This window comes from Pseudophryne corroboree, chromosome 7 (genome assembly GCF_028390025.1).
Source record: "Pseudophryne corroboree isolate aPseCor3 chromosome 7, aPseCor3.hap2, whole genome shotgun sequence".
NCBI lineage: Eukaryota > Metazoa > Chordata > Amphibia > Anura > Myobatrachidae > Pseudophryne > Pseudophryne corroboree.
In genome coordinates this window covers 426974220-426994916 of record NC_086450.1, presented here as the reverse complement: position 1 = coordinate 426994916, position 20697 = coordinate 426974220, and the positions used below count along the sequence as shown (strand labels likewise).

The 20697-nt window shown below is 48.2% G+C and overlaps 1 protein-coding gene across 5 annotated transcripts in view; it reads right to left on the bottom strand.

Annotated features, from left to right (window-relative positions):
• Positions 1-1801: 1801 nt before the first annotated feature.
• The window catches only part of RAI1 (retinoic acid induced 1), a 231859-nt gene continuing 212963 nt past the window's right edge, over positions 1802-20697 (bottom strand). For all 5 annotated transcript variants that reach the window (XM_063934842.1, XM_063934844.1, XM_063934841.1 and 2 more), the window contains 3 exons: positions 12678-12771; positions 11768-11817; positions 1802-3148 (listed from right to left, as the gene is read on the bottom strand). In XM_063934842.1, coding sequence (XP_063790912.1) covers positions 3134-3148; positions 11768-11817; positions 12678-12771 — 159 coding nt within the window. In that variant the 3' untranslated portion in view covers positions 1802-3133. The remainder of the gene's footprint in view (positions 3149-11767; positions 11818-12677; positions 12772-20697) is intronic.

The following is a 20697-nucleotide window of genomic DNA, read 5'->3' as shown; positions in this document are numbered from 1 at the left end:
TAGTGCCGCTTATATATAATGCCCATAGTGGTAGTGCTGCTTATATGTAATGCCCATAGTGGTAGTGCTGCTTATATGTAATGCCCATAGTAGTAGTGCCGCTTATATGTAATGCCCATTGTAGTAGTGCCGCTTATATATAATGCCCATAGTGGTAGTGCCGCTTATATATAATGCCCATAGTGGTAGTGCTGCTTATATGTAATGCCCATAGTGGTAGTGCTGCTTATGTGTAATGCCCATAGTAGTAGTGCCGCTTATATGTAATGCCCATATTCAACTCTAATGGCATTTACCAATGAAAACAGGAACTTTTTTAGGAGCTTCTGAAAACTGTTATCCTGTCATGTACCCTACTGAAGCACAATGAAGCACAACTAGACTAAAGCCGTGCACACACTAGACCAGTGGTTCTCAAACTCTGTCCTCAGGACCCCACACAGTTCATGTTTTCCAGGTCACCCGGCAGGTGCACTGTGTACTACCAACACTGTGTGGGGTACTGAGGACTGAGTTTGAGAACCTGTGCACTAGACGACTTTTAAAGGAATTTGGGGTAACAACCATTTGTTATCACTTCTTAAAATTGTCCAGTGCGTACCCACTATATTGCGAGCGATGCGCCCTCCCACGGGTCGCTAGCGACATCCCCTGTCGCCAACTGCAGCATGGCCCCGCTCCCCCCCACCGTCGCTCCAACATTGGCAAGTGTGTATGCGCTTGCAGATGCCAGCAACCCCGCTGGGTCACTCGTTCCCAATCTCGCTGGGTACACATTATCGTCTAATGTGTACCCAGCATAACAATTTATTGGAATAGAAAAGTGTCACAGTAAATTAGCTACCTGTACCATAATATAGACTATGGAGCTTGGTTGGCGTCTGTCATCCATTGGAGTTTAATACTACCAGGCATTATGATAGTGATGTCAATGCATCACATAAAAGCGTGTTTTACAGTAAGAAAGGCCAGGAGATCAGGCAAACAGGAGACAAAATTGTAGGACAACCTCATCCAAACCACATTCTCCCACTGAGGAACATGCAAGATAAACACTCTTGGACTATCTTCAGCTACTTTTCAATTACCCAAATGTAACTATTATCTGCAATTAACAGAATCTGATTTATATAATGGACACCAGATCCCGGGGACCTAGCAGTCGCCCTTAAATTCTGATCACATAGGCCTTGGCACATTGGACTTGGTAATACCTACTGTATAACCCTCCCCAAAGCCGGACTAATGAAGGAGGTCTTTCCATTCTTTCTATTTGTATTTTATATTTCTAGAAAAATTTTTAAACACTATTTCTGTGGGATTTTTTATATACTCATTTCCAAAAACACCTCCAAGGAGATAAAACCCAACAGTATCAAAAAGGCCTCCAGGACTTGTGAAGACCATTCCAGCACCATCAGTGGAGTCACATCAATCGTCTCTTGAGATGTGCCCATCGTTCGCCATGCCTCAGTGATGTCACAATGCTGTTAACCAATATCAGGTTTCCTTTTAGTAACTATGACGGCAGCCATAGCCTGATCAATAGGGGTAGCTTCGGTAAGCTGTAGGAGGTAAGTAATGGTCTGCAGCCCTGGACAGTAGAGAAAATGGCTGACTCTGTCTCATACAGGTGATAGGCTAACTTTAATTGATGCATTGGAGATGGGAATTACATACGAACCAATGATATGGCTGCACTAGCAGGGAGACAGGAGAGAACCTCCCACCGCACTGTATTTTCATAGTAAAGAAAATAACCTGGGCAATAGTAAAGACGGGCTAACACAGGACATGTGTCAATGGTTCATTGAAGATTTTATTGACATTCCCAATAGCCTCTTTTACTCTTAAAGAAAATAAACATCTTTTAGAAAGCTCGGTACACACAGTCTTCAGTGTGAAGCAGTTTTACTAAAAAGAACACTAGCTTTAACTCTCCGGCTGCAGGGGGAGCGCGCAAAGACACACGTCTGCAGGGCTTCCAGCAGCTACGGGGTTAAACACTTACAGTCTTCATATATTATATATATGCATATGTATACACATATATATATATACACACACACCATAAAATGAGGCATTGTCCATAGTCAAACACTTTGTATGTACAGCAGGGCCTGCGCGTTGGTGGCGAGCCACCGAGGCACTGCAATGACGTGATTTAGTGGTCAGCTGGCCTCTCTGAAGATGGCTCGGTGGGCCTTGCAGTAGTAGTTGCAGTTCTTGCTGCAGTTTGTGGCTGCTAATGTGCTCCACTCCAGAATTTTTGTGAAAAGTAACCAGAATAAGTGAGACACAGCAAGAGGTGGGAAGATAGGTGTGGAGGGTAGGTTGGTCCACATAGCCAATGAGAGCAAAGGAGGACAAATTAAGACACTGTGATAACAGCTATGACTGGGGACTGTAAGATCAGGATCAGTGATGTAGTCTTAGTACATGTAACATACATCAGCTAGGCTTAACATTCAAAAATCCCATTTTGTTTGGCAGTAATCTGTCTTTTCACTTGCACAAATCTCCTTCAGCTGCACAATCTGAGACGCAAAGACAACATAAGTTCCTAGAGCCATTGTGTCGGCCATCTTGTCAGCGAGCTGAGTCATCCTCCGGCCCTTGCCGCGGTGCCAGTAGGTTGAGCCGGGTATTGGAACACTACAAATACTGGACGTCGCACTTGATCTCTTGTCAGGTTGGCAACGGCTGTGAACAAATGAATTTACGGAGATTTTACAGAGTGATTATTTAAGAGCTCCCCTAACACGGGCTTGTCCCATACCGCCACACGAAATAACCCGGAAACCCCCGCCGTCAGCAACGGAAAGTAACACACTACTCAAATCCAATGACATTGTTGGTGCACATGTGGATGCCGTCACAGATACAAGTGCCCTCTTTGCTGTTCCATGGGAGCGAGGCGAGATCCCTGGGTTGGAAACGTGTAAATAGGCCACAGAATCCATTTTTTCCACTGTATGTTCCTTATCCCGCCACCGCTGTTATGCCGCACTTCCGCTGCAGCTATGTAGGGTGAAGGGCAGCTTATTCTCCCCCGCCGGGCGCTGGGTCGGTGCGGGGGGGATGAATGAAAGATCAAGGGTGTGATGATAGGTGATGTCTCTTATGAAGATGATTACACCAGGTGTCTCTGGAAGAGATTGATTAAAACAAACGGTTAGTGCACACAAAGCACAATAAGGAACATATTATTGTCATTATTTATATAAGGACAGTCCCATAATAAACACAGCAATATTTCTGCAATATGAAGGGAAGAAAGAAAAAATATACATTTTTATATACAGTACTTCACAGCGCTCCACTTTTTCCACATTTTATTAAGTTACAGCCTTATTCCAAACTGGAATAAATTAATTTCTCTGACGTCCTAGTGGATGCTGGGACTTCCGTAAGGACCATGGGGAATAGCGGCTCCGCAGGAGACTGGGCACAAAAGTAAAAGCTTTAGACTAGCTGGTGTGCACTGGCTCCTCCCCCTATGACCCTCCTCCAAGCCTCAGTTAGATTTTTGTGCCCGGCCGAGAAGGGTGCATGCTAGGTAGCTCTCCTGAGCTGCTTAGAGTAAAAGTTTAAATAGTTTTTTTATTTTCAGTGAGACCTGCTGGCAACAGGCTCACTGCATCGTGGGACTAAGGGGAGAAGAAGCGAACTCACCTGCATGCAGAGTGGATTGGGCTTCTTGGCTACTGGACATTAGCTCCAGAGGGACGATCACAGGTTCAGCCTGGATGGGTCCCGGAGCCGCGCCGCCGGCCCCCTTACAGAGCCAGAAGAGCGAAGAGGTCCGGAGAAATCGGCGGCAGAAGACGTTCCTGTCTTCAGATAAGGTAGCGCACAGCACTGCAGCTGTGCGCCATTGCTCTCAGCACACTTCACACTCCGGTCACTGAGGGTGCAGGGCGCTGGGGGGGAGCGCCCTGAGACGCAATAAAACACTATAAAAACCTTATATGGCTAAAGAAATGCATCACATATAGCTCCTGGGCTATATGGATGCATTTAACCCCTGCCAGTTTTCCTGAAAAAAGCGGGAGAAAAGGCCGCCGTGAAGGGGGCGGAGCCTTTCTCCTCAGCACACAAGCGCCATTTTCTTTCACAGCTCCGCTGGAAGGACGGCTCCCTGACTCTCCCCTGCAGTCCTGCTACAAGAATCAGGGTAAAACAAGAGAGGGGGGGCACTATTGGCAGCTAATATAAAACAGCAGCTATAAAGGGAGAAACACTTACATAAGGTTATCCCTGTATATATATAGCGCTCTGGTGTGTGCTGGCAAACTCTCCCTCTGTCTCCCCAAAGGGCTCGTGGGGTCCTGTCCTCTTCAGAGCATTCCCTGTGTGTGTGCTGGGTGTCGGTACGATTGTGTCGACATGTATGAGGAGGAAAATGATGTGGAAGCAGAGCAATTGCCTGTGTTAGTGATGTCACCCCCTAGGGAGTCGACACCTGACTGGATGGTCGTATTTAAAGAATTACGTGACAATGTCAGCACTTTGCAAAAAACTGTTGACGACATGAGACAGCCGGCAAATCAATTAGTGCCTGTTCAGGCGTCTCAGACACCGTCAGGGGCGCTAAAACGCCCGTTACCTCAGATGGTCGACACAGACCCAGACACGGATACTGAATCCAGTGTCAACGGTGAGGAGACAAACGGAATGTCCAGTAGGGCCACACGTTACATGATCACGGCAATGAAAAAGGTATATACACACATACTGGTGTTATACTGCGACCAGCAATCGCCTCAGCCTGGATGTGCAGTGCTGGAGTGGCTTGGTCGGATTCCCTGACTGAAAATATTGATACCCTGGATAGGGACAGTATATTATTAACTATAGAGCATTTAAAGGATGCATTACTATATATGCGAGATGCACAGAGGGATATTTGCACCCTGGCATCTAGAGTGAGTGCGATGTCCATTTCTGCCAGAAGAGCGTTATGGACGCGACAGTGGTCAGGTGATGCGGATTCCAAACGACATATGGAAGTATTGCCGTATAAAGGGGAGGAGTTATTTGGGGTCGGTCTATCGGACCTGGTGGCCACGGCAACGGCTGGAAAATCCACCTTTTTACCCCAGGTCACCTCTCAGCAGAAAAAGACACCGTCTTTTCAAACTCAGTCCTTTCGTCCCCATAAGGGCAAGCGGGCAAAAGGCCACTCATTTCTGCCCCGGGGCAGAGGAAGGGGAAAAAGACTGCACCAGGCAGCCTCTTCCCAGGAGCAGAAGCCCTCCCCCGCTTCTGCCAAGTCTTCAGCATGACGCTGGGGCTCTACAAGCGGACTCAGGCACGGTGGTGGGCCGTCTCAAGAATTTCAGCGCGCAGTGGGCTCACTCGCAAGTGGACCCCTGGATCCTGCAGGTAGTATCACAGGGGTACAAATTGGAATTCGAGACGTCTCCCCCTCGCCGGTTCCTGAAGTCTGCTCTACCAACGTCTCCCTCCGACAGAGAGGCGGTAGTGGAAGCTATTCACAAGCTGTATTCCCAGCAGGTGATAATCAAGGTACCCCTCCTACAACAGGGAAAGGGGTATTATTCCACGCTGTTTGTGGTACCGAAGCCGGACGGCTCGGTGAGACCAATTTTAAATCTAAAATCCTTGAACACTTACATAAAAAGGTTCAAATTCAAGATGGAGTCACTCAGAGCAGTGATAGCGAACCTGGAAGAAGAGGACTATATGGTATCTCTAGACATCAAAGATGCTTATCTCCATGTCCCAATCTACCCTTCTCACCAAGGGTACCTCAGGTTTGTGGTACAAAACTGTCATTATCAGTTTCAGACGCTGCCGTTTGGATTGTCCACGGCACCACGGGTCTTTACCAAGGTAATGGCCGAAATGATGATTCTTCTTCGAAGAAAAGGCGTCTTAATTATCCCTTACTTGGACGATCTCCTGATAAGGGCAAGGTCCAGGGAACAGTTAGAGGTCAGAGTAGCACTATCTCAGGTAGTGCTACGTCAGCACGGGTGGATCCTAAATATCCCAAAATCACAGCTGATTCCAACAACACGTCTACTGTTCCTGGGGATGATTCTGGACACAGTCCAGAAAAAGGTGTTTCTCCCGGAGGAGAAGGCCAGGGAGTTATCCGAGCTAGTCAGGAAACTCCTAAAACCAGGCCAAGTGTCAGTGCATCAATGCACGAGAGTCCTGGGAAAAATGGTGGCTTCTTACGAAGCGATTTCATTCGGAAGATTCCATGCAAGAACTTTTCAGTGGGATCTGCTGGACAAATGGTCCGGATCGCATCTTCAGATGCATCAGCGGATAACCCTATCTCCAAGGACAAGGGTGTCTCTCCTGTGGTGGTTACAGAGTGCTCATCTTCTAGAGGGCCGCAGATTCGGCATTCAGGATTGGATGCTGGTGACCACCGATGCCAGCCTGAGAGGCTGGGGAGCAGTCACACAGGGAAGAAATTTCCAGGGCTTGTGGTCAAGCATGGAAACGTCTCTTCACATAAATATCCTGGAACGAAGGGCCATTTACAATGCCCTAAGTCAAGCAAGGCCTCTGCTTCAGGGTCAGTCGGTATTGATCCAATCGGACAACATCACGGCAGTCGCCCACGTCAACAGACAGGGCGGCACAAGAAGCAGGAGGGCAATGGCAGAAGCTGCAAGGATTCTTCGCTGGGCGGAAAATCATGTGGTGGCACTGTCAGCAGTGTTCATTCCGGGAGTGGACAACTGGGAAGCAGACTTCCTCAGCAGACACAACCTCCACCCGGGGGAGTGGGGACTTCACCCAGAAGTCTTTCAAGTGATTGTAAACCGTTGGGAAAAACCAAAGGTGGACATGATGGCGTCCCGTCTCAACAAAAAACTGGACAGATATTGCGCCAGGTCAAGGGACCCTCAGGCAATAGCGGTGGACGCTCTGGTAACACCGTGGGTGTACCAGTCGGTGTATGTGTTCCCTCCTCTGCCTCTCATACCCAAAGTACTGAGAATCATAAGAAGGAGAGGAGTAAGAACTATACTCGTGGCTCCGGATTGGCCAAGAAGAACTTGGTACCCGGAACTGCAAGAGATGCTCACGGAGGACCCGTGGCCTCTACCTCTAAGAAAGGACCTGCTCCAGCAGGGACCTTGTCTGTTCCAAGACTTACCGCGGCTGCGTTTGACGGCATGGCGGTTGAACGCCGGATCCTGATGGAAAAAGGCATTCCAGATGAAGTCATCCCTACCCTGATCAAAGCCAGGAAGGATGTAACCGCGAAACATTATCACCGCATTTGGCGAAAATATGTTGCGTGGTGTGAGGCCAAGAAGGCCCCCACAGAGGAATTTCAACTGGGTCGTTTCCTGCAAGCAGGACTGTCTATGGGCCTAAAATTAGGATCCATTAAGGTTCAAATTTCGGCCCTATCGATCTTCTTCCAGAAAGAACTGGCTTCAGTGCCTGAAGTTCAGACGTTTGTCAAGGGGGTACTGCATATACAGCCTCCTTTTGTGCCACCAGTGGCACCTTGGGATCTCAATGTAGTTTTAGGGTTCCTAAAATCACATTGGTTTGAACCACTCACCACTGTGGAATTAAAATATCTCACATGGAAGGTGGTCATGCTGTTAGCTCTGGCGTCAGCCAGGCGTGTCTCAGAAATGGCGGCTTTGTCATATAAGAGCCCTTACCTAATTTTTCATTCAGACAGGGCAGAATTGAGGACTCGTCCTCAATTTCTCCCTAAGGTGGTTTCAGCGTTTCACATGAACCAACCTATTGTGGTGCCTGCGGCTACTAGGGACTTGGAGGACTCCAAGTTGTTGGACGTAGTCAGGGCCCTGAAAATATATGTTTCCAGGACGGCTGGAGTCAGAAAATCTGACTCGCTGTTTATCCTGTATGCACCCAACAAGCTGGGTGCTCCTGCTTCTAAGCAGACGATTGCTCGTTGGATTTGTAGTACAATTCAGCTTGCACATTCTGTGGCAGGACTGTCACAGCCAAAATCTGTTAAAGCCCATTCCACAAGGAAAGTGGGCTCATCTTGGGCGGCTGCCCGAGGGGTCTCGGCTTTACAACTTTGCCGAGCAGCTACTTGGTCAGGGGCAAACACGTTTGCAAAATTTTACAAATTCGATACCCTGGCTGAGGAGGACCTGGAGTTCTCTCATTCGGTGCTGCAGAGTCATCCGCACTCTCCCGCCCGTTTGGGAGCTTTGGTTTAATCCCCATGGTCCTTACGGAAGTCCCAGCATCCACTAGGACGTCAGAGAAAATAAGAATTTACTTACCGATAATTCTATTTCTCATAGTCCGTAGTGGATGCTGGGCGCCCATCCCAAGTGCGGATTGTCTGCAATACTTGTATATAGTTATTGTTACAAAAAAATCGGGTTGTTTATTGTTGTGAGCCATCTTTTCAGAGGCTCCTACGTTTATCATACTGTTAACTGGGTTCAGATCACAGGTTGTACAGTGTGATTGGTGTGGCTGGTATGAGTCTTACCCGGGATTCAAAATCCTTCCTTATTATGTACGCTCGTCCGGGCACAGTATCCTAACTGAGGCTTGGAGGAGGGTCATAGGGGGAGGAGCCAGTGCACACCAGCTAGTCTAAAGCTTTTACTTTTGTGCCCAGTCTCCTGCGGAGCCGCTATTCCCCATGGTCCTTACGGAAGTCCCAGCATCCACTACGGACTATGAGAAATAGAATTATCGGTAAGTAAATTCTTATTTTTTCCCCTCAAAATTCTACACACAATTTTTACAAATGTATTAAAAATAAAAAACTAAGAAATAAATGTAACACAAACATTGCTCCGGATACTCTAGCGCTTCATATTACAGTGACAACCAGATTAAATTCCCATTTTTGCAGTCATTTGTATTACACTTCTCAGTATAATTCTGCTCCCATCCCCGCCCACATCAATTTCAACATTAGGTGCAAAACTGCCACTTACTGGGCACATCTGGTATTGAAGAGAAATGAATAAATACTGTGGTGCAGTCAAATGCTACATGCAATAAATTAATAAGGGAGAAGCCGAAACCCTGCATACGGGGCCTGATTCAGCTGTGGTTGGAAGCAGCAGTGATCCACAGATATGGTAGGAATGGCCGGGAGGCTCCCGAAAATCAGGTGGCGCTCCCGGCCTCCCGGAAGAGTGGGCAAGTCTCCCGGCCAGCCACCCGCAAACCCCCCCACCCCCTCTGTATCCCCTAGCAACCTCCCCGACGGCGTAGTTCGAAGTGGGCGGTCTGGGGGTCAAATGATGCGATTCGCGTCATCACGGCCCCCGCCCCCTACTTTGCTATGCCAATTTTATTAGCATTTCTAGACAGGGCGCAGGGCCACGGTGACAAAATCATGTGGTCACGCCCCCAATCCCGCCTCTAAATGTAATTCTCCATCCTCGCCACACCCCGCTGCTGCATCACGGCCCCCTGCTACTCCGACCTGGCTGCCTCTCCCGGAGCCTTAGACGTGTCATTACATTCAATGAACATGTTTCATTGTCACACACAATGGGTTCAGAATATTGGGGCCCGCAGCCTAGGGGGCCTGTTTTTTTGTCATCTGCGCCAGTCACACTGTGCGTCCATGACCCCCCTTCTGCACTATGAGCTGTGGTGTAAGTATGCTTTTCTTCTTCCATAGGGGACACAGGCATAATGCTGGGGCATGGAGATATTCTGGAGTAAATCAAACGAAGGATTAAAATTTAGGGGGACATGTACTAAGCAGTGATAAAAGTGGAGAAGTGAGCCAGTGGAGAAGTTGCCCATGGCAACCACTCAACACTGACGTAACATTTATAATTTGCATACTATAAACGTATACAGAGCAGCTGATTGGTTGCCATGGGCAACTTCTCAGCTGGCTCACTTCTCCACTTTTATCACTGCTTAGTACATGTCCCCCTTAGTCCGCTAAAATGGTTTCAACTTGATGACTGTGATAGAGTTGATGTGTTGTTGCTTAGTGGGTACAATGGCACAAGTTGGGGTGGTAAAAAAGCTTCAAAAACTAACGCATTTCACAGAGTAATGTCAGTACTGCCCTTCTCACACAAAACTGCAGCCACACTCGTAAATGACTGATGTCTAAAAGCAAACAGCGGTATCCTTGATGGAATTAAAACTATATATTAATATTTCCTCTTTAACACATCCCTATTCAAATCATCTACTACAACCGGCCCCACAAGCCGCCATCCATTCATTTAGCAAGGCCGCCGTGATCTGTGTCGCGTTTGGCCACATTCATGGCGGTCACGCTAGGAAGATGTGTTAGCTGGACAGGCCGAACGTATGCAGCACAATAACTCGATGTTACTTGATGTCAGTGCAGAAAGGCCAAGGTAGTCCCCCCGACTGAGGGGGTCCACCACCTGGCCTCATTAGTATTCTGTCTGACCCACTGTAGGTACCGAAAGATGGCTGTATCGCCTCACAGGTGGCAACTGCAGGCCATATGCAAATAATAGTAAGTTCTCATAGACTATAAGGGGTATATTTACTAAAGTGTGGTTTTAAGATTCTACTTATTATTTATCTAGCACCTCCTAGAATCTAATTGGTTGCTACAGGCAACATCTCCACTTCTGCATGGGTATGCACCGCAATGCGGCATCGCACTGGTACAAAGTGGATCGCCGCTCAGCGATGGGTATCTGCAACGGATACGTTCGCACGGGCGTTCGCAAGGAGAGTGACAGGAAGAAGGCGTTTGTGGGTGGCAACTGAGCGTTTTCAGGGTGTGTCTGGAAAAACGCAGGCGTGTCTGGAAGCGGGAGCGGGGCACCATAAGTATTGTGATTGTTTTCTTCCTTTGCGGCGCATCTACGGGGGGCATCTACTGGGGGCAAACTACTGGGGGGGGGGCATCTACAGGGGGCAAACTACTGGGGGGTATTACTACTGGGGCAAACTACTGGGGGCAAACTACAGGAGGGCATTACTACTGGGGGACATTATTACTGGGGGTAACTACAAGGGGGCAAGCTATTTGGGGCAAACTACAAGGGGACAAGCTTCTGGGGGCAAACTACAGGAGGCCATTACTACTGGGGGCGTAACTACAAGTGGGGCATAACTACAGGGGGGCATTACCACTGGGAGGCTAAACTAAAAGGGGGGGGGGGGGGTAAACTACTGGGGTCATAACTGCAGGGGCATTACCACTGGGGGCATAACTACTAGGGCTAAGCTACAGGGGGCTAAACGACTGGGGGCATTAGTACAGGCAACTTTACTACTGGGGGCAATACTACACAGGCGCATTACCAGTAAGGGCATTACTACTGGGGGCACTACTAATGAGGGCATTGTAAAGAGGGCACTTCGTAAGGGGCATCACTCCTGGGGACATAAGGGGCACTACTATTGCGGGCATTGCATAAGGGGCACCACTATTATGGGGTCTATATAAGGGGCACTAGCAGTACAGTGGACATTGCATAAGGGGCACTACTGCGGTGGACATTATGTGTATTAGGGGTGCTACTACTGTGGGCATTATTACTATTCTGTGACCACGCCCCTTTCTTTTTGAGACCACGCCGCAATACCTTTGTTACATGGGCACCGTGGGGTGGGGGGTGAGTTCCACCACCTCTGTAGGACCACTTTAAGCACTGCGTCTGTGTGATTTTTTCCCCTTGTGCCGTCTGTTTACCCTTTTCACACAGTATTGTATTTATGTAATTTTCATTGTATAGCACTACATATACTTGGTGGCATCATATGAATAAGAGATAATAATAATAATAATATTGTATACCTTATGCTTGAGACATCTTAATGAGAAGTTCTCTTCACTTAATAAGCAGCCTGGAATAAAGAAGAAAAAAAATAAAATATATATATATATATATATATAAATATAAACCTCAGAATCTAATAATGAAATAAGCAATTATCACATAATAACCCTAGTACATGAAGGCTTTCTAGATCACATGACTGGGTACCCCGTAAACCCCAATTTATTAGCAGTCTGCCAACATAAGATTTATCACCCTGAAAATATATTGATTTATAACACATTTTCCATGCCTATAAATCAATACTTACTTTTTAATTACCCCTCCCTCCCCATATAAAAGTTCCTGGTTTGCTTTGGGTTTTTATTAATCTATCTGACAGAAAGAATAATTCTATAACACGCAGGACCAATTTTCCTAGGTCAAAGGGAGCTATGCATGACATGTGGTGTAAATATGCTTTCTGGCAGGATTCCGCCTATTTCCCCACAGAGGATTCAGGAAGCAGCAGACAAGTCATAATAAAGGAAGAGATGGCTGCTTCCTGGAAATCAGCAGTGGGCTACCCAGGGTGGTCACGGGCTAAATATGTTTCCTATAGAGACACTGCTAAACGATGACTGGACAAATCATAGATCAGTACATTTCTGGGCCGAAAAATAGCTCCATCTTACAGAAACACAACCCACACTTGATTTAGCTGCCGTGTAGGCAGCCATTTTGTTGGTTACTTTGTGTCAAGGTGATGTCACTAGGGTCTCATGATAGACTGCTTTGCATACTGTTTATACATGCAAGTTGGATGTGCACAGAGAGAGGGAGGAAAGCGACAATATAGAAAATGACTCTCAAAGGTTAAACTATAAAAATAAGGAAACAATTAGCATTTGAATTAAATCCCCCATTACAATGCAAGGCTGTGCTCACCTGCCTCCGTGGCACATACGTAGTGGTAGGTCTGTGTGCATCCTTTGTGGTTGCATCCCACGGTAGCTCCCAGCTTCTGACACCTAGGACAGAGCTGCAAAGCAGAGAGCATAGTCAGTTTTTACCCTTTATACCGGCCATGTTTTTCTAGGATAAGCTTAAAGCACAATAATAAGACAAGCACACAGGCGATTTACCGCTATTACATCCCTGCTACCCAGACTCCTTAGCTGCAGCCATATCTGTGAAACGCCACACAACAGCTTAACCTACAGTATGGTCTACTGTGGAAAACACTACCTACCCTGGAATACCCTGTTACAATGGCGGTGGGATATATCAGGCAGCAAGCGAAGTCTTGAAGCAGGAAAAATGGTCAAGTGACTGAGTGACTCTGACAAAGGCCAAGTTGTGATGGCTAGACCGCTGAGTCAGGGCATCTCCAGAATAGCAGTTCTTGTGGGGTGTCCCCGGTGTGCAATGGTTAGTACCTACCAAAAGTGGTCCAAGGAAGGACAACTGGTGACAGAGTCATAGGTGCCAATGGCTCATTGATGTATGTGGGGAGTGAAGGCTAGCCTGCCTGGTCCTATCCCACAGAAGATCCCACACAAATTGCTAAAAAGTGAATGCAGGCTATGGTAGAAAGGTGTCAGAACACACACAGTGCATCGCAGCTTGCTGCATATGGGGCTGTGTAGCTGCAGACCGGTCAGAGTGCCCATTCTGCCCTGTCCATCGCCAAAAGTACCTACAATGGGCACGCGCATCAAAAATGGACCATGGAGCAATGGAAGACGGTGGCTTGGACTGATGAATCATGTTTTCTTTTACATCATGTGGACAGCCGTTTGCGTGTGCGTCATTTACCTGGTGAAGAGATGGCACCAGAATGCACTACTGGAAGGAGCTAAGTCTGCGGAGGCAGTGTGATGATCTGGGCAGTGTTCTGCTGGGAAACCTTGGGTCCTGGCATTTATGTGGCTTTTACTTTGACATGCACCACCTACCTAAACATTGCTGAAGACCCAATACTCCCCTTCACGGTAGCGGTATTCATTAATGACAGCAGGATAATACACCCTGACACACTGCGAACATTGTTCAGGAATAGTGTGAGGAACATGACAAAGAGATCAAGGTGTTGACTAGGCCACCAAATTCCCCAGATCTCAATATGATGGAGCCTCTGTCCGATGTGCTTAATAACCCAGTTTGAGCCTGGAGGCCCCACCTCACAACTTACAGGACTTAAAGGGTCTGATGCTAACATCTCGGCACCAGATACCACAGGACACCATCAGAGGGCTTGTGGAGTCCATGCCTCGTCGGGTTAGAGCTGTTCTGGTGGCATGAATAGGACCTACACAATATTAGGCAAGTGGTTTTAATGTCATGGCTGATCAGTGTACCTACCTACTTTGTGGGGAGGGGGAGGAGGAAAAAAAAGGCTAAGTGCGACCTGACGGTGGCATTTATGTGATCCTCTGGGGGGGATAAGGTGTACGATGATGCTAAATCACAGCTCAAAAATGTTCAGCAGTAACAGTACAAATAAACCGCACTTTTCTTCTCTGACAAAAGGTGACGGCACTGAGAAAAGAGAAGTACAGTACGAGTACTCAACTAAAGCTATAAGATAATGCAGATAACTTCATGGAATTTTATAAAAAGAAATTAGCAACATCAACACTACGGACAAGACTGGAGATGCTGATTTTATGCATTTCTGAAGTTATTTCCCCGATGTCTTCCTGTTTTCAGAAGTAGAATTAAAAATGAAAAGTTGCAGGTCCTATGCGCCACTGGGTACCATCAGAATTAAAGCACTAGAAATAAATTATCCATTTTTATAATATTCCATTAAGTTATCTGTTTGTTCAACGTAGACCAGGCTTACGGCATTTCATGGTGAGGAGAGCAACAGTATACTGTAATGGTGGTTCCCAAACTTTCTGGAACCCCAGCGCCCTATATTGTCTTCATTTTATCCACGGCACCTTTAGGCCAAAATAATTTTTTTATTGAGAAACGTATCAGAACTTATTAAATTCAGCGAATGGTGCTTACCTGTCATCCTTAGGGTCAGTTAGGTCAGGTGGTCAGGGCTGCGCTTTTGTTTGTCCACAAATGTTTTGATTGGCAGTCACCACCACTGGTCTAGCCTATCACATGGGCCATAAATAATTTGGTCCTGGACCACCAACCCTATGTGGTTACTACGGGTTACAGCAGTGGTTCCCAATCAGATGCCAGGGTTCATCAATCTAGTCTAAGGAGGAGTATGATTGGTTGCTATGGGTTACAGAACCCGTGTGACACACCACTAGCTATTACGTGTGAGCCAGAGAACAGTACGCTGTGTATTCCATCTGATCTGAATGCTATAATGGCGCAGTGTCAGATCTAGGCACACTACCCTGGCTTCCCTTGGGGTTAGTATCTGGGACACATTTTGCATTCTTCAGCTCAAGAAAAGGGATAAAGTAAATTTCTGTAACAGCTAGGAGTCTCAGGGGCCGTGGGTTTTATTCCGCTCATTAAAGCCAAACCTCGCATTCTTTGGCTTTTCGGAAATCAGGCAGGGGCAGAGTTATAGATAACTTAACGCCAGCTAGCTTCGTGCCCAAGCAAGTACATGACGGGCACCAGCCCAAAGACTTATATTCCCTTCAGATCCAATGTTGTAGCCTTGGTTAGGCCCCACGTAGATATAGAGTTTAATTTGGCTCCCTGAAGATGGGGGATATGATCCATAGGGGTATTGTTAGATGCACTCTACTAGAGAGTGTATTATTATTATTATCCTTTATTTATATGGCGCCACAAGGGTTCCGCAGCGCCCAATTACAGACCACATAAATAATCAAACAGGAAAACAGCAACTTACAGTTGATGACAATATAGGACAAGTACAGGGTACAGTAAATAAACATAACTACATCAGCAGATGACACTGGAATAAGTATCAGGTGGCAGAGGACTGCTGGATGTGGTACAGTCGAAGATTATTAAAGTAAGACAAAGGATAAGCACATGAGGAAGAGGGCCCTGCTCGTGAGAGCTTACAATCTAAAGGGGAGGGGTAAACAGACAGGGGTGACACAGATGGGGTACATAGAGAGCGTAGAACAGAGGGTTAAGATGAGATTTGGTTGGGTTTGGTGAAGAAGTGGGTCTTGAGAGCCCGCTTGAAGTTTTGTAGAGAGGTGGAGAGTCTGAGGGGGAGAGGAAGGGAATTTCAGAGAACTGGAGCAGCACGTGAAAAATCTTGGAGGTAGGAGTGGGAGGAAGTAATCCGTAGGCAGGAAAGTCGTTGTGCATTAGCAGAGAGTATCTAACCTATAGTTAAATATGGACTATTTTGCACATCTAATCACTTATCCTTTAAACTATACATGACATATACTGTCCTGGATTTATTTCTGAACTAGGGTGCTGCGGGGGAGATTGATGGACAGTCATGTGATGCAGCAGCAATAACCGAGCCTGGGAACGTTGCTTTGTACAGACTCGTTACCTGCCACAGCCGTGACTGGAGCTGATGACTTCTTACACAGATAATATGTTAGAGATTGTCCGCGGATGTGAATTATAAGGAAATAGGCTATAATCTTCTACAGCCACCTTTCCCCCCTGAGGTTTGGTATATAATTGATTTGAGCTCGACCATGCAGCCCTTCTGCCTCTTCTTAATAAATGCAGACATGTAACGTCAGAGCGTGTGACTGCCAAGGTTTCACTGTACGTATTACAGACAGGCCTATGGGCTCAGAGGGGAACGCCTGTGCCCTCCAAGTGTCAGTAGATAAAGTCACATGCAGAAAGAAGAGTATCATGCTGTGCCTATGCCGGGTTGAGCGCTTCTCAATGTTAAGCCCTTTTAAAAATAAAATGGAAATCCTGATTCCTGCAGTAGTGTGAATGAGACAGCGTTACGGCCGTGTGAGGAAGCTGCAATCTGGTATAATATAGCCGTGGCGCTAATGATAGAAGTATTATCAGACCGAGGGGTCACTGCGCAATCAGATAACCGGAAGCCGCTAAATAGGGTTACTGATGTCAGTCACCATCATCGCCCATCTACTGCTGCAATGTACAGGTGTATCTGGGGATCGCTCCAAATGTGTATCTTATGTATAGAAATTAACAAACAGCACTTTCATATTGTAACATGAACACCCCACCCCCTTCCTTCTGCAGCAAGCGTAATCAACCCCCCCCTCACATTTACCCCACAGATGTCCCCCAACTCCTTACCCCACTGACCCCAGAGATGTCCGCCAACTCCTCAACCCACTGACCCCACAGATGTCCTCCAGCTACTTACACCACTAGTTACACAGCCTCCAACTCCTTGCACTACTGACCCCAGACAAACCTCAACTCCTTACCCTAATGACCCCACAGATATCCCCTAACTTCGTGCCCACTGACTTCACAGATGTTCCCCCATATCCTCACTCCACTGATTATAGACATCCCCCAACTCCTTGCCTCACTGATTACAGACATCCTTGAACTGATACAGGTGCCCCCAACTCCTTGCCCCACTGACCACACAGATGTCCACCAACTCTTCACCCCACGGATGTCCCCCAACTCCTCGTCTCACTGATTCCACAGACGCCCCAAAACTCCTCACCCCACTGATCCCACAGATGTCCAACTCTTCCCCCACACTGATCCCACAGAGGTCCCCCAACTCCTTACCCCACTGATTACAGACGTCCCCACGCATCTCTGATCCCAGACGTCCTCCAACTCCTCAACCCTCTGATCACAGATATATCCCCAAACTCCTCGCCCAACTGATCCCACAGAGGTCCCCCAACTCCCTGCCCCACTGATTACAGATGTCCCCCAACTCCTTACCCCACAGACATAACCTAACTACTCACCGCACTGATGACACAGACGTCCCCTTGCCCCTCTGATCCCACAGACATCCTCCAACTCCTATCCCCACTGATCCCACGAACGTCACCCAACTTCTCACCCCACTTATCCCACAGACGTCCCCCAATTACTCAACTTACTGATCCCACAGATGTACCCCAACACCGCACACCACAATGTCCAACTCCTTGCCCACTGACCCCACAGACATCCCCCAACTCCTTGCCCCACTGATTACAGACATCCCCCAAATCCTTGCCCCCACTGATTGCAGACGTCCCCACGCCTCAACCCTTTGATCACATATATATATACCCAAACTGCTGGCCCAACTGATCTCACAGAGGTCCCCCAACTCCATGCCCCACTGATTACACAGACGTCCCCCATCTCCTTACCCCACAGACATAACCTAACTACTCACCGCACTGATGACACAGACGTCCCCTTGCCCCTCTGATCCCACAGACATCCTCCAACTCCTATCCCCACTGATCCCACAAACGTCCCCCAACTTCTCACCCCACTTATCCCACAGACGTCCCCCAATTACTCAACTTACTGATCCCACAGATGTACCCCAACTCCTCACACCACAGATGTCTAACTACTTGCCCACTGACCCCACAGACATCCCCCAACTCCTTGCCCCCACTGATTACAGACTTCCCCACGCCTCTCTGATCCCACAGACGTCCTCCAACTCCTCAACCCTCTGATCACAGATATATCCCCAAACTCCTCGCCCAACTGATCCCACAGAGGTACCCCAAACTCTCACCCCTCTGATTACACAGACGTCCCCCAACTCCCTGCCCCACTGATTACACAGACGTCCCCCAACTCCTTACCCCACTGATTACAGACGTCCCCACGCATCTCTGATCCCACGGACGTCCTCCAACTCCTCAACCCTCTGATCACAGATATATCCCCAAACTCCTCGCCCAACTGATCCCACAGAGGTCCCCCAACTCCCTGCCCCACTGATTACAGACGTCCCCCAACTCCTTACCCCAGACATAACCTAACTACTCACCGCACTGATGACACAGACGTCCCCTTGCCCCTCTGATCCCACAGACATCCTCCAACTCCTATCCCCACTGATCCCACGAACGTCACCCAACTTCTCACCCCACTTATCCCACAGACGTCCCCCAATTACTCAACTTACTGATCCCACAGATGTACCCCAACTCCGCACACCACAATGTCCAACTCCTTGCCCACTGACCCCACAGACATCCCCCAACTCTTTGCCCCACTGATTACAGACATCCCCCAAATCCTTGCCCCCACTGATTACAGACGTCCCCACGCCTCAACCCTTTGATCACATATATATATACCCAAACTGCTCGCCCAACTGATCTCACAGAGGTCCCCCAACTCCCTGCCCCACTGATCCCAGACGTCCTCCAACTCCTCAACCCTTTGATCACATATATACCCAAACTGCTCCCCCAACTGATCTCACAGACGTCCCCCAACTCCCTGCCCCACTGATTACACAGACGTCCCCCAACTCTTTACCCCACAGACATAACCTAACTACTCACCGCACTGATGACACGACGTTCCTTTGCCCCTCTGATCCCACAGACATCCTCCAACTCCTATCCCCACTGATCCCACGAACGTCACCCAACTTCTCACCCCACTTATCCCACAGACGTCCCCCAATTACTCAACTAACTGATCCCACAGATGTACCCCAACTCCGCACACCACAATGTTCAACTCCTTGCCCACTGACCCCACAGACATCCCCCAACTCCTATCCCCACTGATTACAGACATCCCCCAAATCCTTGCCCCCACTGATTACAGACGTCCCCACGCCTCAACCCTTTGATCACATATATATATACCCAAACTGCTCGCCCAACTGATCTCACAGAGGTCCCCCAACTCCCTGCCCCACTGATCCCACAGACGTCCTCCAACGCCTCAACCCTTTGATCACATATATATATATATATATACCCAAACTGCTCCCCCAACAGATCTCACAGACATCCCCCAACTCCCTGCCCCACTGATTACACAGACGTCCCCCAACTCCTTACCCCACAGACATAACCTAACTACTCACCGCACTGATGACACGACGTCCCTTTGCCCCTCTGATCCCACAGACATCCTCCAACTCCTATCCCCACTGATCCCACGAACGTCACCCAACTTCTCACCCCACTTATCCCACAGACGTCCCCCAATTACTCAACTTACTGATCCCACAGATGTACCCCAACTCCGCACACCACAATGTTCAACGCCTTGCCCACTGACCCCACAGACATCCCCCAACTCCTTGCCCCACTGATTACAGACATCCCCCAAATCCTTGCCCCCACTGATTACAGACGTCCCCACGCCTCAACCCTTTGATCACATATATATACACCCAAACTGCTCGCCCAACTGATCTCACAGAGGTCCCCCAACTCCCTGCCCCACTGATCCCACAGACGTCCTCCAACGCCTCAACCCTTTGATCACATATATATATACCCAAACTGCTCGCCCAACTGATCTCACAGACGTCCCCCAACTCCCTGCCCCACTGATTACACAGACGTCCCCCATCTCCTTACCCCACAGACATAACCTAACTACTCACCGCACTGATGACACAGACGTCCCCTTGCCCCTCTGATCCCACAGACATCATCCAACTCCTATCCCCACTGATCCCACGAACGTCACCCAACTTCTCACCCCACTTATCCCACAGACGTCCCCCAATTACTCAACTTACTGATCCCACAGATGTACCCCAACTCCTCACACCACAGATGTCTAACTCCTTGCCCACTGACCCCACAGACATCCCCCAACTCCTTGCCCCCACTGATTACAGACTTCCCCACGCCTCTCTGATCCCACAGACGTCCTCCAACTCCTCAACCCTCTGATCACAGATATATCCCCAAACTCCTCGCCCAACTGATCCCACAGAGGTACCCCAAACTCTCACCCCTCTGATTACACAGACGTCCCCCAACTCCCTGCCCCACTGATTACACAGACGTCCCCCAACTCCTTACCCCACTGATTACAGACGTCCCCACGCATCTCTGATCCCACAGACGTCCTCCAACTCCTCAACCCTCTG